This window comes from Hippopotamus amphibius, chromosome 7, assembly GCF_030028045.1.
Source record: "Hippopotamus amphibius kiboko isolate mHipAmp2 chromosome 7, mHipAmp2.hap2, whole genome shotgun sequence".
Classification (NCBI taxonomy): domain Eukaryota; kingdom Metazoa; phylum Chordata; class Mammalia; order Artiodactyla; family Hippopotamidae; genus Hippopotamus; species Hippopotamus amphibius.
The window spans coordinates 20,973,058-20,997,613 of NC_080192.1; the positions used below are offsets into that span (position 1 = coordinate 20,973,058).

At 41.1% G+C, this 24,556-nt stretch overlaps 1 protein-coding gene across 1 annotated transcript in view; it reads right to left on the reverse strand.

The window, feature by feature from the left end:
- ANO4 (anoctamin 4) overlaps positions 1 to 15,819 on the reverse strand; it is a 398,627-nt gene extending 382,808 nt beyond the window's left edge. The window contains exons 1-3 of the mRNA XM_057743345.1: positions 15,804 to 15,819; positions 15,603 to 15,686; positions 7,070 to 7,321 (exon numbers count right to left, since the gene is read on the reverse strand). Of these exons, the coding sequence (XP_057599328.1) occupies positions 7,070 to 7,321; positions 15,603 to 15,686; positions 15,804 to 15,819 (352 nt within the window). The remainder of the gene's footprint in view (positions 1 to 7,069; positions 7,322 to 15,602; positions 15,687 to 15,803) is intronic.
- Positions 15,820 to 24,556: the final 8,737 nt, after the last annotated feature.

The window sequence follows — 24,556 nt, forward strand, 5'->3', positions numbered from 1 at the left end:
TGTGCTATTAATTCGGTACTTCTTCTCAGGTACTCTATACCTCAGGCAAATTCATAGCACAGTTCTCAGAGTTCACACGTATAGAAGCATTGGTATACCCTATGAGGTCACTAGGAAAGTTAAGTGAACATCTTCCATCCCAATAACAAGACAGACTCTTGGGAAATGATCATTGATCAGGAACAGAGAATAGTCATTTCACAACTCCCTTCCCTTTCACAAATGAGGATCATCTTTAAAATCCATAAGAAATGTTTGGAATTCATTTACAATCCCTTTCTAAAACCTAGCTCTACCAGGAAACCTGTTTGTGAAGGTTGTGAGACACAGGAGACTGGGGAAGGAAGGCACCAGACAAAAGGAATGAGTTCTTGCTTATCCTATGTATGTAGATACAGGGAAATTACCACTGGTCTTGAACACAAATGAAGGAGCTCTGATTTATGATATAATTTCAGAGGACCAAATACTGGGGGGGCTGATGGGCAAGTATCAAAGGTATTACCTGTATTCATGGGGGTGAGGGAGGACCTCCCTCTTTGGAAAGATTCCCTTCATGTTTTTGATTAGGGCACAGTTTGCAAGGCTCTTGTTAAATATAGGGTAAAACTCATTATAACCCATGAACTCTATCTCAATAATTAGATTATAAGATTATTACCACTAAGCAGAAGTCCAGAGGACAGGACTGGATTTAATTAGTATAAATCAGTGGTCCTCGACTGGGAGCAATTTTGCCCCTACCCAGAGGACATTTGGAAATGTCTGGAGATATTTCTGGTTGTCACAACCGACATCCAGTGGGTAGCAACCAGAGATGCTGCTAAACATCTGCAATGCACAGGACAGCCCGCATAGCAAAGAATTAGCCCAAAATGTCAATCGTGCCAAGGTTGAGAAATTGGTATAAGTGAACAAGAAGAGAAAAGGCCTATATGCAGAATGAGATACAATTTAGGAAGAGTTAAAGGACACAAACACAAAGAAACATAGAAAAGGCAAAATCAAAAGTATGAAGGACATATTTTACCAAGGACAGCCCCAGATAGAGCAGAGAGAGCAGAGCCCTGGAAATGCTATAGAGGTGGGGGCCCATTGCAAGGACAAGGTACAACACATAAGAAGAGAAACTCAAAGGAAAGAAGCAGTGTTAAGAATTACTGATGGGGACTTCCCTGGTGGTGCAATGGTTAAGAATCCGCCTGCCAATGCTGGGAACATGGGTTCAATCCCTGGTCTGGGAAGATCCCACATGCCACAGAGCAACTAAGCCCATGCGCCACAACTACTGAGCCTGCACTCTAGAGTCTGCAACCCACAACTACTGAGCCCACACACTGTTAACTACTGAAGCCCGTGCTCTGCAACAAGAGAAGCCACCACAATGAGAAGCCCAAGCACCGCAACAAAGAGTCACCCCTGCTCGCCGCAACTAGAGAAAACCCGTGTGTAGCAACAAAAGACCCAAAACGCAGCCGAAAACAAAAAAAAAAGAATTAATGATGAACATGGTGCCATGTCACATGCACTGCAGGATGTTTAGCAGCATTCCTGGCCTCTACCCATTAGATGCTTGTAATACCTCCTGCCCAGCTGTGTCAACCAAAAATACCTCCAGGCATTGCCAAACGTACCCATGAAATAAAATTATCCCTGGTTGAAAACCATCCTTCTAGAGGGATGTTTTTAGATTAAAAATGTATTTCTTCCTCTCCCTGTTTCTTTCATCTTAGCCTTTCTTCTAGGTTCAAATTCCTTCTTTTCTAAAATAGGCTTTTCAGTCATTCTTGTAGTAGGTGTGCATTGGGTACACTTTCCCAGTCTTTTTCCAAAAATGTTCTTATGCTGACCTTCCTCTTCAATGGTCATTTAGCTGGATTCAGAATTCTGAATTAACCATTATTTCCTTCAGCACTTTGAAGATATCGGTTTACTGTCTTCTGGCCTCTGTCATTACTATTGGAAAGTCTATCCTCAGTTTAACTGTTTCTCATTTGTGGGAAATCTGCCTTTTCCCTCAGATTTCTACAATTTTTCTCTTTGTTTTCTGCTGATTCATCAAAATATGTTTATATGTGGATTTACCTTTACTTACTCTGGGTATTCATTGCATTTCTTGAATCAAAAGATTTGTGTCTCTCATCAATTCTGGAAAATTCTCAGCAGTTGTCTTTTTAAAAATATTCTCTCTCCATTCTTTCTATTCTCTTAATTTAAACAAGATTTCTATTAAAGGTATGTTGGACTTTCAAAATTCTGTCTTCTATATTTCAACCTCACCCTTCTTATTTTGCTATCTTCTATCTCTTTATACTGCATTTGAGTTACCTTCTTCAGATCTATCTTCCAGGCCTAATTCTCTCTTTAACTGTATCTAATCTGCAGCTTAAATGGTCATAGAAAACATATTTCCTATATGCTGGGTTCTATATTGACCAAACAAATACATGATTACGACATTAATTCTCAGCTCAAGAACTTTTCATCTAGTAGGCTAGCCATTAAAGGAAATATGAAAAGAAAATTATATTGCAGTCTAATAAGAGCAGAATGCAAGATTTCAGTAGGAATTTCCAACAGAAACAGAAAGAATGACTAAATATGCTGAGGGGGAAAGGGAAAGAATTCACAGAGGAGGTCAACTCTTATCTAGGTGTTTTCAATAAATTTTCTAGAACAAGAATGTAAGGAAAAGCATCCAAGTAGTTGGCACACCATGTGAAAAATCATGGATCTTTAGGAAACAATAAAGCATTAAGTCTAATTACTGTGTGGATGTATCTGTAGAGAGCAGTCAGAGATGCTAGTCAGTTAAAGCTAGTTAGCAAGGCCCTCACATACCATGTATAAAGTGTTTAGACTTATTCTACTGACAGTGAGGAAGCAACAGAGATTTTCAAGTGGGGGAGGAATGTAGGGAGGGAGGAAGAGTGGAAAAGAGAGAAAGAGATGAATTTGGAAAAGCTAACCCTGAAGACATAGAAGAAATAAGATGTGGGGAGGCTGCCCTAGTCTAATAGAGATAATGAGAGCATGAGCTGAGATGGTGCCATGGGGATGGGGAGGATGCTCTGAATTAGAGATATCTCTAAAGTAGACAATGAACGTGTTAGCCAGCTGGCTGTGGAGGCTGATGGCCAGCAGAGGGTCAAAGCATGAGGGCACCCAGTTTTTGGCTTGGAAGTCTGGATGGACTGTGGCACCATTAAACAGAGGAAGAAATTCAGCTTTGAGAGTTACCAGAAAGAGAGTTCCATTTGGAGCACATAAGTTTTGAGATGTCTGAGATATATCCAGGCTAAAAGTTCTGGTAGGCAGTTGTAAATACATCTTTAAAGTTGATCAGAGAAATAAGACATGGAAATATTACTTTGGAGTCATCAGCACACAGCTGGGAACTGAATACAATGGAAGAGGGTGGCTGAGAATCAGTTGGTGGTGGGGAGTGACCAAAAACGTAAGTTGTGTGGTGGTGGTGATGCAAGTTGTAAAGCTTGGTCATCAAAGACTGGCTATCAAACCTACACAGAATATCTGAGATGGAGACACAGTTTCCAAACATTCCTCCTATGGTTCTCTCAAATTCATCTTCATTTAATTGAAGAAATAATTTAATAATATCTTTTGCACTCAATAGGTTTCTACTTACATATTTTAATGTTATATTTTATATCATATTTTATATCATATTTTAATACTTTATTAGTAGTATTTTAATAGCATAGTAATTAAATAATTTAATAACAAAAATGTGTGTGTGATCACCTAATGTGAAATCTTCTATCGTAGCACTTGTAACACTGAATTAAAATACTTGATTTACTTATCTGCCTCCTCCTGCAGACTTTGAGCTCCTTATGTGGGTGATGCTTTACTCAGCTTTCTATCCCAAGGGTTTACTGGAGAACATGGCACAGAGTGGGAACTTAACATGTATTGGATGGATGGATGGATGGATGGAGAGATGGATGGACGGAGGGAGGGAGGGAGGGATGCAGCAAGACAGATACTGTTTTTCCAACTTAACCTGCTATAATTTATTTACCAATTAAAACATTCTCTGCCATCAGGAAGGAGCATTGTATCCAGGGCCACCACGCAGTTTCACAGGTTGTTAACTGCACAAGGTAGCAAGCAGGATTAAGTAAAGTCTAACACAAGAAGAAACTTCTATACAAGTCAGTCACACAATGAAGGGAAGGAATGATGGAATAGGGTGGTGGTAAGAGTAAAAACAGCTCAGTAAAATGAGAATTTCAAAAGCTCTAGTCACTTAGTGTTTTTTCAGTTGCTTCTAGAATTGTAGAGTTGTGGGGTTTATAAATGGAAAAATGATTTTTAAATATGTTTGGAGAAATTCTTAAACATAAAAAAATTCCAACAATGGATAAATAATCATATGGTTATTTTATGCCTACAAATTGTAAGCTCCTCTTCATCAGACTTGAAGTTTATGAAGAAGAAAGATAGATTAGAAATATGAAGGGATGTCTGGCAAAGTCTGGAATTTTTAGACATTCTGCTATAGTTAAACTCACTTATCTCACCTCAGTTTTCTTCAAACTAGCAACAGAATCAAATATATATGTGTATGTATATATATGTGTATATACATATAATAAATTAACTTTATTAAAAACTGGAAGGAAAAAGGAAACTGGAAGCTCTCACACAAAAAAACACTTAAAATCAATGAATTGCTACAAGAAATCAAATAAATGCAATAGATAGTCATAATTGAGAATTACAGAAGATACACCAGCATCTATAATTTTCTGTTATAAAATACCACATGCTTGTTTAGTATATCCTTAAGTGTCAGGCTTACTTTGTAAGTATACAAATTATTATTATTAAAAACCAGTTGCTTGGATAAATTCAATATTTTATTGTTAGTGGAAAGTTCCTAGAAGTGAAGAGAAATATGAGCTTTTAATTTGTTTTTGAAAACCTACAAGTTAAAAATAGAAACCTCCTCCAAAAATCAGATTCCATAGAATGTGATGCTCTATGGAAAAAGAAAGAAAAAAGCCAACTCAAAGGGAAATGTGATAAAATGTTAATCTGGTGGCTGCCATTTCACACTCCTCTTTGCCATGAAATGCCATAACCTCACAGCTACCCCAGCCAAAGGCAGCACTTTATTTCTTATCTTTGGATTTTACTAAACTTTTTAAAGCAAGCAGAGTCAGTTTTCAACCATGATAACATCAAAACCCAGGAGATTTCAAACTTAAACACAGAAAATGTCTGTACTTGAGATCATGATTTTTCTACTCTCCAGTGGACCCTCAATCAGAACAACCAGAAAGATGCTCAGTTTTGCCATGGCAGAGCTAATGGCATGCAAATATCCCCCAGCACTTTGCAATACCATTCAACCACTTAACCAAAGACACTTTCGAGGGGGGTCCCCCAAGATGTGTGTGAGAAATCCCGGGAGGGAGCAGCCTGCAGAATGCAGGTGGCTGAAGCTCGCTCTGGGGCCATGCACACAGCATCCCCTGGGGTAGAGCCCAGGAATCTTCATTTCTAACCTGTTCCATGGGGATTCTGAACAGTGAGTGAAGCTGCTTTAGAGATTGCTCTTGATAATCTGGAACCTGTGCGACACCAGCGTCTCCTCTCTAGGTGGCAGCATCTGTGAACTGTTGAGTGTCACTGTGAATTGTTGAGTGTCAACATTCGAAAATTGATCTCCAGAACAGGAATTACACATCAGATTTCTCCAACTATACCATTATCTCTAAGCTTTCTATCTCTGGGAAGAAAAAAAAAGTGGCAGGATAGATGTTGCATAATTTAAACCTCCAACTCAGGCTTCAGAAATGAAAACAACTGGCCAACCTTGCACAAGTAAAGCTTTCCGCAACTCACTTAAAGTGTACTGGAAGTGACAAATTTCAAGGCAAGATGTTGTAAACATTTTTCTTGCCCTGATTGTTTAAGTCATGAGCCCCAAAGATCACATAGATCAGTGGTCAGCAAACATTTTCTGCAAAGGGCCAAATAGTAAATATTTTAGGCTTTGCAGGCCATATCATCTCTGTCACAATTACTCAACTCTGTCATTGTCACCTGAAAGCAACCACAGACAATACATAAGAGGTTGTGTCCCAATGAAACTTTATATGTGAACACTGAAATGTGAATTTCATGTCTCCAAATATTATTATCCCTTTAATTTTTCCAGCTGTGTGGTCCGAATGCTTGTGACCCCCCAGAATTCACACGTTTAAAATCCTAATGCCTAACATGATGGTATTAGGAGGTGGGGCCCTTGGGGGGGGTGCCTAGGTCATGAAGGTGGAGCCCTCATGAATGGGATTAGTGTTCTTATAAAAAAAAGACCCCAGAGAGATCCCTCACCCTTTCTGTCATGTGAGGATACTATGAGAAGTCTGTGACCCAAAAAAGGGCCCTCACCCAGCTATGTTGGCACCCTGACCTCAAACGTCCAGCCTCCAGAACTGTGAGAAACAAATTTGTTTTTTTTTTTATGAACTGCCTGTTCTGTGGTCTTTTGTTATAGCAGCTTGAACTAAAACAACCACCATTTACAGTAAAAACTATTTTTAGTTCTTGGACTGAACAAAAACAGGTGGCAGCCAAGATCTGGCCCACTGGCAGTGGTTCAAAGACCCCTGACATAGATCAAATTGGTAGAGCATCACGTATCAGTAGTAACTGAGACAGGTATTCAAAAATGACTTTCTTGAATATGAATACAAGACTGCAGTCCCAGATAAATGCTTTGTCACTAAACAGAGGACAGAAATTAAACAAACAAAGAGCCCTATGACAAAACTTGGAATTCTGATTCAGGGTTGATTTCCAGACAACAACTTACCAAATAGAACTAACGCTTAGGTCAAATATTTCTAAACACATCTAACCTTCCTTCTGGTACAGTCAAGCTATTAAAGGCCATGAACATGGGGGAATCCTTGGGGTCCCATAGCATCACACAAGCAGAAATGCAAATACAATCCGTTCAGTGGGCAAATGCACGAAGCAACCTTTAAACACACTGAGTCCTGAATCACCACCAGGAAGCCAGCACTGTTACCTGTCGTGTCTTGGCTCAGGGTTTCTTGGCTGCTGCTGCTGTAAGAAGGCACTGGAGTGATGGACAGTGAGGCTGGGCAAGAGAGAGGTGTGGCCTGCTCAGTCTTGCGAGTGAGGGATCGGTGATACACTGGGATGCCTGCATCTTTGGAGATGAACAAAGGAAGATCTGATGGAAGGGTGGGTCTGCCTTGTGCGTACGGATTTTTCCAGTGGGTGAGCCCAATTGCAACAGGCCCAGCAACATCATAACCTGGCAAGACAAACACATAAGGTCAGGATCAGCAATCAAAGCCTTACACCATACTGCTTTTTGTATTTCCCCAAAGTCTTAGCTGTGAATCAAATCAAAACACCACTTGAGATAAGGATGCATGTTACTAATAAACAGGCAGGAATTGTCACACTTGATGAAGCTTGTTAACTGGTCCACCTATGTTTATTAAGCATATACTATGTGCTAGTTGTCCAGCCTTTACCCTTGAGGAACTCAGAGTCCGAAAAAGGAGATGAGACTTGTGATTATAATGGAAAAAGTAACTGAAGGGCTATTATGTTCTGGGTACTCTGCATGAGTGATTGTAATCCTCACAGCAACTGTACAAGGGTGCTATTACCATTTCAGTTTTATAGATAAGGAAACTGGATCTCAACTTGTCCTAGGTTAAGCAGCCAGTAAGTGTCAGAAGTAGAATTTAAGGCCAGATCTGTCTGGCTCCAAAATCTATATTATTTCCCCTAAATTACAACTAACAACAGTACAAAGCAAGATGAAAGAAATACTTTAAAGAAGGACAAAAACATTCCCCAGGATTTCAGGGGATAAAGCCCTTCTAGGTGGAGGAACTAGGTTGTAGAAAAGGTGGCATGAACTTGGCCTTCTAGGCAAGGGTTACAATCTACAATAAAACAACCAGAGGGACAGGTCTGCTCTGTAGATGTGTTTTGTTAGCCCACATTTTTCTTAATTTGAAGTAAAAGTAAGATGAAAATGGACAACATTAAAAATCTAGAGCATTCTCAACAAAAATCCAGCTTTCTGTCCTCTCTTTAAAAATCTCTTGATCTTCTCCTCAAGAGCAAGCAACACTGGACCACGTCAGCTGAAGCAACCACAGGGCCACTCTTTTGAAGTGGAGTAAAGGAACTCCTGTCTGCCACAGTCCCCACCACTCCTTAATCCCTTACTCCCAGCCTGTTTCACTTATTTGTCTTACATGCCTAACCTCCGCAGGCCTTTGTACTTGCAACCGAGATACAGAATTTAGGAATATAATGTAAGTGCAGTCAGAAAAAAAAACAAAACAAGATTGGAAAGAGAGGTTGATACAAGACAGCTGAGGGTCTTAAATGCCAAGGTAAGAAAATTAGATTTTACTTGCTAGGCAAAACAATATCCCTAAAAGTTTGTGAAGTGGGGATTGGCATAATCAAGTGGACAGCAGCAAAAGCCAGAATCTGTCCCTTTTTCCTCTGGTGGTGACCCTTCTGGGAAGATTCCACTGACTCCCCCAAGCTGTCTTAATCACGGTAAAGGGAGGCCCAGTAAAAGGTGTTGGTATGCAGGGACTGGAGGTGAGTGGGAAGAAAGTCCAAATTGGGGTGGGGATGTTGAGGGACCAAGAAAGCCCAAAAGGGGCAACAAGGGAAGAGGCCTGCGTGGATCCTGAAGACTGGACGATGTTGTCTGGGGCAGCCCTCCCATACCATGCGGGAAACCAGTTGAACATGGATGTGTCAGACAATCTCTGCCCACACTTCACAGCCAAGTGTTCCTTCTTTCTATGTATCTCCCATGTGAGCTGAGCATCCCTCAAGGTCAGAGGGTGTCTTAGGCATCTTCAAAACTGCCTCCCAGCATTTCTCTATTTGGCGCTTTCCCCTGGCATTCAATAGATACCCACTGTTCACCGAATTCTTCCCAGACCAGTGCCAAGGAGGTGACATAAGAGGCGGTGAAGTAGAGGCCAGGAAAGCGTCATGAAGGGACCACACCTAAGTGTTGGCAGCAAGAAAGGAAAAGAGGTCCAGAGGGATATGCAACAATGACATGGAAAGAAAGGAGTGTGGGGCCACCAGGCAGCTTTGTCCCTTCCTAGCAAGATGTCAGAGAAGACCTATGGCAAACAGAGTGGTGGATTTCCTCATCCTCGCAGTGGCCATCAGAAGGACTGGCCTGGCGAGAGCTGAAGAAGGTTGAGTGTGTTTTTAGACATGAGGAGGTTGAGCTTTAGGGGAAATATCTATATTGAAATGTCTGGCAGTAGACTGAAAAAAACAATGGAAGTGAGGATTAGGAGACACAGGACTGGAGTTGTAAATCTGAAACTCATCCACACTGAAGCCAGGCCTGACACCCAGGAATGAACAAACTACTTCATTGTCATAAAATAGTAAATCCACTAAAAGTTACAATACTGTCTAATGCTTACTGGCAATGTGCTAAGGTTTCTATCAGGACCACCTCTTCAACCTCACAATAACCCTGTCAGGAAGGTACTAATATTCCCATTTGACAGATGAGGAAACCAAGGCTAAGGGACATTATTATTTCCCCAAGGTCAATAACTACACAGAAATAACAGATTCAAGTCCAGGCTCATCGAAAATGACATGGGTGCTCTGGTCCTCTAAGCCATCCTGCCTCGCTAGGAGCACGGGCCACCAGAAGGATTCTAGGTGATAGAACTGGGGTCTGTTTCCCTCACAAATTGCTCTTAGGTGATTTACTCCTTTCTGAACATTTTTTATAGAGGGATCTTGATGGACCAAAATGCACAAGGAAAGGGAAATGCTGACACCTTGAGAAGATGCTGACTGGACTGTTTGAACTCTTCTTGGTCAGTCTCTTTCCTAAAAGGCGAGTAAATGGAATGCAGTGAGGTGAGTGCTTCTTCCTCTAGTGAGGACTGTGAAGCCTCTGAAGATAATCACGGAGAACACAAATTCTCAATGTTCAGGACTGCAACGGAACCAGAGCTGCAGTGGAGTCTGAACTGAATGCTTCTGACGTCGAGCCCCCCCCTCCCCCCACCATCCTGTTTGTTGGACTAAACCTCTAATGCAAGTGTGTTTATTTGGTGATCAATGCTCTTGGATCTCCCATAGCTGCTAAGAGTATCCTGGGCCATAGAAATTAAATTCCAGGAGGCTGCATTTAAATTGATGTTCCATTATGTTTTTATTAGAAATGTGAAAACGTATTACCTCTTACACCAGAGAATGCTTTTACAAGAAGAACAATTACAGGACCATGTTTTCCCTCAACTTGTTGTTTCATTTGGAAACTCACTTAAATGCCTCTTCTCTTTCCATATTCCCAAGTTCCTTGGGAGTCATTATACACAGGGGGGTGTATAATATATATCACACACAGTGAAAGTGTTAGGCTTAAGAGTCCCACGGAACTCTGGACTGTCCACAATTTCAGGTTTTACCATTTCTTTCATAAAATGATAGCTAATTTATAGCATACACTTAATTTTGAAAAAATATTGTTCACAGTGTTGAGAAGCCCTTTTTTCTTTTTTTTACTTTAGGAAATTACTGCATCATTTAATCCAGAAATAAGAGTTCATTAGCAAATATATCATGTTATTGATACAAATGATCTATGATAGAATCTGCATAATTATGATGGAATAGAAATGGACCAGCCTAAATGTAAAAGCAGGAATGAGGTCAAACATCCAGGGGAACAGCTGGTGTCCAAGTGCCCAAGAGGCAAGTGATAGGAATGTCACATTGGTAGCCTACTCACTCTCCCTCACCCACCATCCTGTCCCCAGTGGGGGGCAGAGTAGAAGCAGGGGTCCCAGCTTTCTTTGAGTTGCGTGCCAACACTATCACCCACTAGCCCCCAAATCCTAAACAGAGACATATAAGGAACACTCAAAATTATAGGCTGTCTTGAGAAAAAAAAAAATGATGTTAATCAACTTTAAAGTTCTTAAATCTTTCATACATGGAAAAATGGGACTTTACTATCAGAAAATAAGGAGTTTTCAGGACTTCTCTAGTGGTCCAGTGGTTGAGACTTCACGCTTCCAATGCAGGGTGCGCGGGTTCTGTCCCTGGTCCGGGACCTAAGATCCCACATGCCATGACACATGGCCAAAAAAAGAAAAAAGAAAAGAAAAAAAGGAGTTTTCCAAGGGTCTCATAGATAGGGAGAAAAATTTCAGGTGTCATTTTTCTGTTGATTGGATTTTTATTTTTATTTTTATTTTTTTTGGCAATTCTTTTGGCAATTCTTTGGTCAGGACATAGGTTCCTATAAGGAACTACATTGACAGGAAGTCCAGAAGTGTGCTATTCTCTTAAATGGAATTCCCTCACAAATGAGACACTCCTGTGTGAAATGACTCTTCTGTAAGAGAAGGACTGAAGTACAGGAGATGAAAGAAAACAAAAAGAGCTTCTAAAAAAGAATTGCTAGATGACTCAGAGATGTCCTCCCTCCAGTACTCTGAGTATAAAGTTGTTAATTATTTGCTGATTTTACTATAAATATTTTTAAAGTGCTTTGTACTGGACAGACTGTGGGCAGTGGACACTGCTTGATTCCTGTGTAGAATCCATCCCCCACCCCCACCCCCCAACAGAGTCACATTTTGTTTGGGAATTCATCCCACCCCCACACAGCACGTGACTCAGGGCCTAGACCTCCACCTGGGCCACGATGGCTGTAAAGACCACGATCTTATCTTCCTTGTCAGTGACTGGCTGCAGGCTGGTCATGTGACCTAATCCCACCCAATGAGAAGTCTCTGAGGCCTTCAGAGGGAAGTTTCAGCTCCTCAAGTGAACCTCTGAGGAAGGCACCAAAGCTCCTTTCTCTCTGTTTACTGTTGAGTCTGAGTGCAATTCCTGGACCACAGTGGCCATGTGGCTGCCAGGAGGAGATAGAGTCTCCCGGGAAGGCAAAGGGGAGAAGGTCTTTCACAACATCATGGAGCAGCTTAATCAACCTGTCCTCCCAACAGGCCTTCCTATTATATGAAATAATAACATTCCTTATGGTTTCAGCCAGTTTGAGTTTGTTGAAACAGAAGCAACACTCAAGGGCCTTTCAGTTGTTCATCACCTTCTGAGAAACCTGTGTGTCCTACTCACCTCCCCTTCAGAGGTGACTGCATACGTCAGTAAGAACCTGTTAAATGAGTTTCCTAGCGTTGCTTTAACAAAGGGTCACAAACTGGGTGGCTTTAAAAAAATAAAAAAAAAAACAGAAATTTATCCTCTCACAGTTTTGGAGGTTAGAAGTCTGAAATAAAGTTTTGGCCGGGGCCGTGCTCTCCCTGAAGTCTCTAGGTGAAATCTGCTGTCTGCCTTTTCCCAAGTTTCTCATGTGGCTGGCAATCCTCTGTGTTCCTTGACTTGTAGACATACCATTCTCACCCTTGCCTCTGTCATCACACGATGCTCTTCCTGTATGTATGTCTCTGTGTCTCTTCTCCTCTACTTACAAAGACATCGGTCACACTGAATTAGACGCCCCACCCCAAGTGAACATGACCTCACCCTAACTTGATTACATCTGTAAAGACCCTATTTCCAAGTTAGGTCACATTCACAGGTACCACAGGTTAGAACTTCAATATATCTTTTGGGGGAACAAATTCAATTCATAACACCCTGACCTGGTGGCCACAGCTGACTAGACCAGGGAAGGGCACTAGGCCCATGGCAATTGAACAAGAGTGACATCCAATGGGAGTTGGATTACCTGGGCTCAAATCCCCACTCCTACCACCCACGTATTTTTATTACTTTTTAACCTTTCAAGAAGTTAGTTTCCTCATCTGTAAAATGGGGGAAACAACAGTATATATCTCATGGGATTGCTATGAGGATTAATGAGTAAATACAGGAAAAACATCTACAACAGCACTTGGCACAGAAAGTTCCCACATGGTCCTCACTGTTTACCCCTCCACTTTCACTGACAAGTGTCTTAAGAAAGGTCTCTACTCACAGCTCATCACTCCTTATTCAGAGCCTTGCAACCTGGTTTCCCTCCCACCAGCCACTGACATGGCTCCAGGGATGTCACCAGGGCAGACTTTTAACTTTAACCCTCCTCAGCCTCCCCTTCTAGAAATTCTCTGGGCTTTCCAAGAAATGTGCTTGCTAAGTCTTCCTACCCACTGGCATTATTTCTATCCTAATTGTGCTTCTCCCAAAGATTGGTCTTTGACCATCTACACACTTAATGTACTGATTCCCACTCTTATAATCCCATCTTCTTCCAAAGGTTCAACCGACCTCTCTGTGAAGAGAATGCCAATATCTTCATCTCCTGTCCATTCTCTCCACAGTTCTAATTTCCTGTGGGTCATTCTGAGGTGTGTGTGGGGGGGGTGTCTCATGGGTCCCTCAAATCCAACATATCTACCCTAGAGCCCTGCAGTCCTCTTCCTGACTTCTGTATTTCTAGGAACAGCTCAAACTCCCTGTCAACTTGACTCAGAGTCTCAGGGCGCACTGTCTTCCCCACATCCAGGCAATGACTTGTCCTGCTGACTCTTCCGTGCCTCTCCCTCCAGACCTGCCTCTCTACCCCACTTCCCAAGTTCATTACTGTCTCATGTCAAGACCACAGCCACAGCCACTTACTCTGTTATGACACCAGATTCCTCCACCTGAAATCCATCCTGTTCACCACCAGAATAACCTTCTTTCATGCTATCACCCTCCTACTGTGAACTCTAAATGGCTTCCCACTACTTAGCAAATGTCTTCAGGAATGTCATTTTAGGCTACTTGATGTTTTCAAACCAGGGTCCATGAACTCTCCACAAGGATTTTTAAGCTGTTTTTATTTTTCATTTAAAATTTAAGTCAATGATTTGAGAATTAATATGTGCATACTGTGGACCAAGTTCTGCCACTTAATTTTAGTGCCTGAACTTGCTTTTTGTGTTTCTACCAAGTTGGCACCAGTTGATACACTTAAAGAGAAGAGGAGAGAGATGGGTAGATCAAGGTGCACTCATACCAAAGAAAGATCCAATAACCTCACCTAAGTGAGCCTTAGCAGAGATTTCAGAGTGGGTTGAACAGAGAGAGGTGGGGGCACGGCAGACTTACCATAAATACTGTAAATTCTGAGCTCGGTGCAAGGAACCTTCACTGCTGTAGCCCGTGCCACATTTCATTACAAGCAGTGACTGTATTTCAGCAAAATAACAACAGCCATCATATTAAATTAATGTGGTAAATTTGTTGTTTTTTTTTTTTGCTTCTCAGTGTTTTAAATTTTATCTATAAATTTGATTTTATTTTTATGTCTATTTGGAAAATAAGGTGCCTTACCCTTTACAGTTACATTTTATGTTGGAACATGCTTAGGTATGCTTATAATAAAAATAATTTAAATCCATTATAGAGGCTCATAATTGTTGCTTCTTTTTACAGGGGTCCACACTGCTGGAGTCTGAGAAACCATGACATAGTGATATAGTATTTCAGAGCATAAGCTTTAGTGTCAGACAGACCTGGACTGGCATCCTGGGCACATTCATTTCTGGCTGGGTGGCAAAGAACAAGCTTCCTCATCTGTAAGATGGGAAAATAACAGTACCTTCCTCATAGAGTCCCAATTAAGAAAAATAATATATGTCAAAGGCCAAGAGCAGCTAACAAATAAGTGCAAAATAAATGTTAGCGGCAAGTGTCGTCATTATTCTTTTTTCTTCTAAGTCAGTGCCCAAGATTCTGAAATCAAGAAAATTTTGAAAGGAAGTAGAAGGAAGAGGAAAGATTCAGCAGACAGAAAAATAATCATGGTCACTCTTCCCTTTTTGACCAAAATAAAACACGTTTAAGGGTGAGCAGGAAGGCAGATGGGAGAGTCCTAGGTGAACACAGTTATATTCTGCCAGGATCCTACCATCTCCAGGGGGTGGGGGGGAGGTCCCTCCTCCAGGAGAGAAGGGATAGAGAACCACGTGCCACCCAAACTGCAGACTTCACATTTCTGAGGAGGCCATGTGCTGGGACACGGAATTTATTTCTGAGAAGTCAGGGCACAGGACAGCTGGCTCACACAGGATCCCCCAAAGCATAGCTAGCATTCAGTAACACTGATTTGTTGTTATTTAATGCAGGTATGTATTAGCCTAAACTTATGGGAAATGTACATTTTCTATTTGCAGTTGTGATATAAATTTTCTTTTTAAAATAAATGAAAATAAATCTTAAAAAGTCAGTTTTAATCTTAAGTACATAATAATATAGGTGATACACAAGTGAAAGAGAAAGCAAATGAAGAAAAGTTGGGAAACCTGTGTTTTGTTTTTTGTTTTGTTTTGTTAATCGCTCGGGATCACATTTCCTCCAACCATCTCTACACAAAAGCAATAAGGATCCACAAGAGGGCGCCCCAACAAGGTGAGTCCACAAGCAATTGTCCTGATTCTGAAAGTAAATTTGATGCGCTTACACTTTCTACTCACTCCTTCCATAGCCCTGCACCCCCAAACCTTTATAGGCAATAATAATTTTCATTAAAAACTGGCAGAATTGCTCACCTATGGTGATCTGGCTGACACAACTGTAGTAGCTGCCCGTCGTTGCGGAGGAAAGGTTATAACTCCCACTGCTTATATCTTTGTCTAGAAAACAAAAGAGGAGAAGGTTAATTACATCCTGGTAAACACCACAACCACAAAGTAAATATATTACTGCTGGTAAATAAACCAGCTGTCTGTGTCTGGGCATCTCGTACTCACTCAGCGGTTCACTCATTGACACTTAGGGGATGCGAGGTGCCACGCTCTGGGAACATTTTGACAAATGACCCAGACTGTCACACAGGCAATCTCAGTTTGGTGTCACTGTTATTATAATGGGGGGAGGGTGCTGGGGGACAGTTACAGGGGAAGGTAAGAAAACACCCGACCCAGACTAGAGGGTGTCAGGTAAGGCTGTCACTGGGGGAAGTGACATCGGAACTAAGACCTAAGAGGTGAGTACTATCCAACCAAGCAAAGGGGGGATGAATTGAGGAGAAGGATCCAGGCAGAATGCTCTATGTCTAGAGACTGAGAAGCCTCAGCATCCTATTTAGCAGCTGAACACAGTACAAGAGAGGTAGCTGGACTACCGAGGGTCTTATAAACCACATTAACAAGTTTGGATGTTGCCAAGAGAGTGGGACCCCATTTTCATTTCAGAAAGATCACTTTGAGGCAGTAAGGAGAACAGACAGGAGTAGGGTGAAAGGAAAGGAAGAAAGACTCCTTTATGAGGCCACTGCAGTCACGCTGATGAGAGGTGGTGGTGGCCAAACCATGGGAGGAGGAGATGTAGAGACAGAGAAGTGGGTGCAATTCCCTGCAAGGCTAGACTACAGCCAGCTGCACTGCAGACCTCACTACCTTGAACAGACCACGTTCCAGGCAGAGGAGCAAAGACACCAAAACCTCCCATTTACATGGCATCTTAGCATTTCCAGCCACATCATCTCATGCACCAAGTGAAACACGGCAGGCATCACCCCATGTCTCTGATGGAAAAGCTGAGGCTCCAGGCATCCAAGCACCTTGCCCAAGGTCACATGACAGCATTGGCAGAACAGAGCTCAAATCGAGATCAGACCTGCTTCAAATTGTTTAAGAAAAAGTTAGGGCATATGTGATTTTAAAATATCAAAATAAATACATATTGTCTACTATAAAACACTACAGGTTACAGACAGAGTTACTATAAGACCGGTTGCAAAACTGACCCGAAGGAAATATTTGAATATTATATGTTATGTGCTACCAGGAAAACTCTGAAACTCTAATCTATAATGATGAAAATTATAGACCTAAGGGAAAGAAATAAGAATTAGTCAAATGTAGTCAAAGAGAAAGGGCTTCTAGAAACATACTGAGTCATATCTGAATGAGAGAACAATGCGGATTGTTATAGAAGGTGGCTTTTCAGATGAACATTCCAGGAGGAAAGAACAGAAGGACAGAGAGGGCAGGAAATGGGAGTCATCCTCAGGGGTGTCTGGATGTGCTTGTGGTTTGAAAGCAGCTGGAAAGTATTGACAAAAGCAGCTCATGAGCCAGAGGGCAGAGAAGTAGTGGAGGCCCTTAGAGGCCACCTCAAGGCCACTGTAGGTTCACAAACAGGAAGGTAAAAAAATACTTAAAAACTATTTTTGATGTGGGCAAAATTAATTCAAGCGAGTGCATGTGGCCAGCTCCTCGTCTAAGAAACATTCCGAGACCATCTCCCCTCTCTAGGGGGCTTCCGGAGCAGTAGACACACCTCCAAAAGCACTGTGCATGCGAGATTGTACTCATTTTACAGGTATTCCAAACCCTGTGCTTGTCAAGGACAAGTCCACACATTTTTCAATTTATTATATCCAGAGCTTAGTGCTATGCCTGGCATAAGGTAAATCCTCAATATATGTTCATTGGTTGAAAGAAAGAACAAAGCAACACATGAAATTAAAGAAAGAATAAACAAATGACCATTTCCCCTTCCTATTAGTTATAACTTCAGTAGAGGTTGCCGTGATCAACAAGAAAGAGCACTGGGCTTGGAGTCAGCACACCTAGGGTTTGAAGCCCTAGCTTTGCGACACATGAACTCTTTGAACTTGGTCAAACTGTTGACTTCCTTTAGTATCGGTCTTTCCATTTGAAAATGGTGACAATAATGTTTATCTCACTTTTTCTGGGCTAGGGGTGGGGAGGTGGAAGAGGATGAGGTATGGCTAATAAAAATAAATCAGCTACACAAAACGCATAGTTAGCAAGTAATTCCATATATATTTGTGGAATCAGCTGAATCAACAAAACCCAGACCTAAAACACATCAAACTACTCTAACTACTCTAAAGTGGTCATTCCTAATTTTCTTTTAAACCCTTCACTAATGATCTGTCCTTAAAAGATTTTGGAAGGGAGGAGACCTCCCAGGGACAAGGTCAATGGCATCAAAGAGGGGAGAAGGGGTGGAGGGAGAAATTCAGGAGCCACAGAAATGGCTCTCAATGGAGAGAAGAGAAAAGGAATGAAGAAGAAAAGCACACAGAAATTAGTAATCAATAAAGAAGCAGAACGCTTGAATTAGGAGTGAATGCCTGGGCAGAGGATGTGTATAGATTTGAACAGGAAATACTATTGAAATTTGACTTGTATCTGAATGGTAACACTAGGGTATGGTTTGGGTGGCAATATTTTGAAAGACTCAAAAAGCAAAAGTACAAAGACCTGTGGCAGTTTTGGTACAAAGTGAATCTGTAAAGGAAGGTGTTTTCCTGTATAAGAATTAAAACAAAACTGCTAGATTTTTGTGGGAGGGCTTGACTATTCATTTAATCCTTCAGGAACCAACTGCAGTTAAATAAACCAAATCAGGTAACTAGTGGAAAAACTTGAGGCTATGAATAAGGTTAATAAACTTTGTGGGTTCTGGAGTCGGTGTCTAATTAAATACCTGGTTCCAACCCTTGGGCAATTTATCTCTATGTGGCTCTGCTTCCTTGTAGGTACAATGGGAATAATAAAGGCACCTATCTTATAAAGTAGTACATAAATAGAAAGTGTCCAATTAGTGTTAGCTATTATTAGTATTTCATATTTAAAAAGAACAAGGATACCCACAAAATGGAATACCGAACAGCAAAGAAAATAAATGAAGCAAAGCTATACAAAATAGTATGGATGGATCTTACAAATATACTGTTTAATAAAAGAAGCAATACCCAAACGATATATGATTCTACTTATGAAAATTTCAACAACAAAATTAAATTATATTGGTTACAGATGCATACATAGATGGTAAAACAGTAGAGAAAAGTAGCAAAATAATTAGCACAGAAGTCAACGTGGTGATTCCATTTGGTGAGGCAAAAAGCAGTCTGAACTGTGAAAAAGTATGGGGAGTGGGAGTGGGTTTTAATGGTGCTGGGAATGTTCTATCGTGGACTTAGATGGTGATCACATGGTATTCATTTTACAATTATTTGTTAAATTATAAATGTCTTGCCCACCTGCCTGTATGTACAATAGCTTTTTTAAAGAAATAAAGAGGGGCAGAAATCACGGTCGGGTAAACTAGGAATGCAAATTCTGCACAAAATGTCTAAGAAAATGATATGGTGGTAGAATCATACAACAACAGTCATGAGTACTTACGCCTTGCCAGGCACTATGCTGAACATTCGTTATTTCATTTACATCATTACTTCATTCATGCTCCAAAACAACTCTTAAGGTAGGTATGATTATCCCACTATCCAGACGAGGAACTAGAGGCTCACAAAATTAGGGAACTTGCCCACAGTCACACTTTAGGGAGGTCACAGAGCTGGAATTAAGACCTAGGTTTGTCTTACACTAGACCAATATTTGAGAACAGAGGCAAGAACAGAAGGAGGACAGATTAATATCGTGAGCTGGGTTAGGTGGATTCCTTCTGTATCTGGTGCTACATCTTTGACAGTCATTTATCTGCTGAGGTTCTGCAGGGAATGAGATAGACATCATCTCGTGGATTCTGTTTTCAGAGGCCCACTTAACAGAAACGTGTGACAAAATTAACCCAATTTTCTTTGTCTCAAATTATTATGGATATACTCATAAACAGTATGGTCTTACAACTAAAGAAAATTAGGCCCATCTCAACCTATCTTTTATCCTAACCACAGCAAAAAAGCAGGTATCATGTCTATTTACATCTGTGGAATTCTGGTAAATATGTAGGCAAATCTAAACAAAAATTTTCAATATAAAATGATTATACAATGTCTCATTTGGGAAATTTTTAAAAAGAAATATAACTAAAATGCAAAAATAATGATACTACATACCAGGGGCTGGGTGCTCAAAGTATTATTCAGGGAAGAGGATAACATATTAAATGTAGAGTTAGTGAAACAAAATGTAATGAATATATGCAGAATTTTTTAGGTAAGATTAAGCCACAAGTAAAAGGGTAATTATTAAAATAACAGAAATAAACTATATTTCCAAACCAGTTTGCTGTGTTGGAGGGGGTAGGAGACAGATGGTGGGGATGAATGCAAGAGGGAATTTAATTAAAAAAAATCATTTTTGATGAGGGAAATAAATGAGAATAAAGCATAGGAAAAAAAAACAGAAAATTCGAAGTAAAATGGTAGAATTAAGTTCAAATACATTAGTATAATAACAGTACATATAAATGGCCTAAATTTGCTATTTAAGAGATTTGTAAGATGGATTTCAAAAACAAAAAAAAAGTTAACTAAATGTTATTTATAAGAAATTCAAAACATAAGGACACAGAAATGTTGAAAGAGATATAAAAAGATATAGCAAGCATTAATCAAAATAAAGCTAGAGTAGCTATGTTAATTTTAGGCAAAAAAGGTTTTAAGACAAAACGCATTATTAAGGATAAAGAGGGTGAGTAAATAAGGATAAAAAGTTTAGGTTAGATTCTTCAAGAGGATATAAAAAAAAATCTGAGTTATTTGAGATAAAATAACCTCAAAAATATATGAAGCAAAAACTAACAGAGCTACAAGGAGAAACTGACAAATCTGTTATCAAAGGGGGAGATTTTAACACAACTGGTTAAGCAAGAAAAATTTCAGTAAAATATGGAAAATTTGAGACTGCAAATCACTTGGGCATCTGGTTAAAATGAAGAACTTAATTTACTAGCTCTGAGGTGGGCCAGGAATTCTGCATTTTTTTCAGCTTTATTGAGATATAATTGACAGTTGCATCTCTATTGGCTCCCAGGTGGTGCCAATGCTACTGGGCTAGGGTCTCCAGGCCCTGGTAAAATCCTCCCTTGGAATCCACAAGCCACAAAGCCTGGGAAAACATCTCACCTACAAGGAAGTAAGGACAAATTTGAAAAGCAAACAAAAATATTTTCATTAAACCTTTAAAAACATACTTTCTAATATGTTTTTCTGCTTATACATATGGACAGATGAAACTCAAGAACTACCAAACAGATAAATGATACATAACTATTGACTTTACCAAAATATTCACCACACGATTCCTTTAACTAGTATCCTACACTAGTGTACTAGAAATACTATTTAATTTACAAAATGCATATTTATTGTGTGGAGTGAGCTACAACTGCTTACCTTATCTGATTTTTTTTGTAAATCACTTACAATTGTTTATAAAAGGTTCTAGAGAATCCACTAGTAAGAAAACAAAATAGCGTGTGTGGAGGGGCGGTTTACGTGTGTGTATGTGTGTGCATATGTGTTTTCCTCAGAAATATTGCTATAATTTATTCCATGTCTGCTGTGTATTTTATAGGCTTACAGAAAAGTTAATATTCAAGATCAACCCTTTCCTCCTAGCCGCGTAGCCTGTATCTCATCCCCTAACCTCCCTGGTCCTCAAATTTCTCCTTTATGTTGTGACTAAAATTCATTCATTTAAAAAACGTTGAGTGCCCACCACATAGAGTAGATGCCGGCTGGCCCCAAGTAGGAACTGGTGCCTTGAAAGGTCTCCCCCTAAGCTGTCGATGAATTCAAGTGTAGAGCATGTGCTTCATCCCACAGAGCTTTCCCTACAGTAACGACAATAAACACACCAGAGTGCTGTGTACTATATTGCTCTAGGGCTTTCTAGGTTGTCATAACATTGTCGCCTTTGCTCTTTCACGTGACTCTGCAGCAGCACTGGGAGACAACCAGGGCAGGGACCAGCTGTAATAGGACTAGCAGTGGTTCCCTCCCCTGCTTCTCCCACTGGACCTGAGCTAGATCCAAAGCCCTAGAAGGCAAGGCTATCACTTATTCACCATGTGTCCACAGTGCCTGGTTCTGCCTAATGTGTAAAAAGCACAATTAATGTTTGCCAAAGACTCTAGTAAGCTTTCAAATACTTTAGTCACCCCTCCTGCATTTTAAACACTGGGCCTGATACTCATTATCTCAGCTCCCCTTTGATTCCACTCTCACAGGCAAAGTGGCAAAAAGACCTTTCAGGAACCCTAATTAGAGAAAAGCCTTTCCTTTCCTTTCTTTCCTCCTTATACCTATTTGATTCAGTGTTGAAAATCCTACATTCTTTTCCATTTTTTCCAGAAGGTAAAGATCCATGCCTCATCATTACAATGCAGGATTCATGAAAACGGTTTTTAATTTTGTTTTTACTTCCAGAACGCACAACACTACCTGACACATAATGAAACGTGTTGAATTGTTTGTTCTAGAAACTTCCTTGGCAGCTATGGACTGTTTGTCTAGGACTAAGTTCTAATACGGAAATCCACATGCCTATTACAGAGAACATCGTATTTTAAAGCAAAAGATTAAAGTGCTTCTTCATAGGATCAAAATAAAACTTTAATTTTACCCCAGAAAGAAAATTTTAAAGTAGCTGAAGGTCAAAAACTAATCTGCGTAGGCTTTGCTGCAGATTCTTAATCAAAAAGGATCCTAATCAATGTTGACCACGAGTATCTGGATCGCATAATAACAAGCATGCCAGGGGGTGGAGGGCAAAAACAAGAGAAGTCCTCAAATAGCTCCTTGGATTTATTCTGTAGCTAAAGCATGACTTCCAGCCCATCAGCATACATCTGACTTCACCACGTAACGTGGACACTTTTGCTCTTTTGTTCATTCCTATTTTCTGAAGGGTAAAAGTTCTATTGCTTATTTGTGATAGGAAAATAAAGTTTTAAAAATGTGTGTGTGGTGTACTACCCCCTGCTAGAGTCCATTCAGTCAGTCAGTTGATCAGACAGCCGAGGATTGCTCACCCAGTATATGCCAGGTGCTGGGCTAGGCACCAAGAATACAAAGATAAAGATGTAGTCCTCAGCCTTTGGGATTTTACAACTCACAGAGAGGAGTCCTCGTTACAGTACAAAATGAAAGGCTGTTGGGGAGAGGAGTACCCTGAAAGTTTCCAAGAGAGGAACCCAGTAGGATGGGGAGGTCAAAGGAGAGGGGGAGTGAGCCTCATAAAGGAGGAGGGGACTGTGTTTTAGAGCACCAGCCAAGGGCCAGACACCTGAGAAAACCAGGTACAATCAGCCACACCCAGCCACCTCCCTCCCTAAAAGGTTGGATGCTGGGGCCGAGAGCAGCAGGAAAGAAGGATGGTCAGCTCCTGGAGGGCCTTGTTTGCCAACCTAGGGAGGTTAGACTTTGACTAACCTGTAAGCAGAGGGGAGCCTTTGGAGAGTTTTGAGTAGAGGAATAACAGGATCAGATTTGCAACTGGGATCAGAGAGGCAGGGACAGAGACAGAGAGACAGCTGGGAGGCTGCTACTGCAGTCAAAATTGGCAGTGACGGTGGCCTCGACCAGCATGAGAGGAGGTGGCAGGGAGAGGAGAAAACACAGTAGAAAGACTTTAAGCAAGAAAAATCAGTGGGACTTGGCAGTTGAGAGTATATGGGCTGGAAGAGGCAGTTGACAGTAATGCCTCTTGACAGTAATGTCACTCATATGCTTTTACAGGTACTGTTGCATTTAAACCTCAGAGTGACCCCATTTTACAGATAAGAAAATTGAGGCACAGGAGGTGACTTAGTTTGCCCAAGGTCACTGTTAGTATGTTCTGGTAAGGGAGGACTCAAAGACAACTCCCAGGATTCTGGTCTAGGTGACTGGATAGAGCACGCTGGCCTCTGCCAACCTCTCCTGTCTTGGATGTCATGCTCCACCAACATCATGCTGCTGGCTGCTGCCTTTATGCCCTCTGCCATCTCTCCCCTTCAGCTTTGTTCATGCTGTTGCCCCTCCCTGGAATGTCCTTCTTCTCCCAATTGGTGTTTTAACATCGTCTCCTCCAGGTAACTCTCCCTGACCTATTCCTCACTCCTCCCAGCCCCTCTCCAGCAACACTGCATGATAATTCTCTTTAGGAGCCTACCTCCTCCAGCTGACCATGCCATCCTGGGAGAAAAAGTGAGATCTCATTTATTCTGGTACTCCAGGGTCCACAATTTGAGTTCAGTAGCTGGAGTGAGTCTATAGGACACAGGTATAGGAGAGGAATTCTGTTTTTTATATGGGTTGGCAATGCCAGAGGGGCATACAGGTCAAGAAGTCTAGCAGACGGCTGGATAGCCAAGCACAGCACACACAAGGAAGAAGTTCTGAGTTGGTGATTTCTATTTGGGAGTCACCTGAATAAAGACAAAGTGATAGGAGGGGAAGTTATCTCCCAGGCTCTCGTCTCTTTGCTTCGTTCCATTCCCGTGTTGCATGGTTAGGCTTGGCTCTCACTACGCCCCTCTTCTGTACCCCCTTCCAATCAGAAGTCCTGAACGTCTGGTCATCACTGCCTTTTCGCCTTTGCTCAAGCCACGCCTTCTCCCTGGGATTACCCACACACCTGCCCATACATGGTGAATGTCTGCACGAAGGAACACATTTTCTCCTCTTCCTAACTTCCCCCAGCCCGGGGCTCTACAGCCTAACTCTCCAGCCTGCATTTGGGCTCCTCACTCAATAGCTTAGACTGAGTAAATTCTTCAACCTATCTGGGCC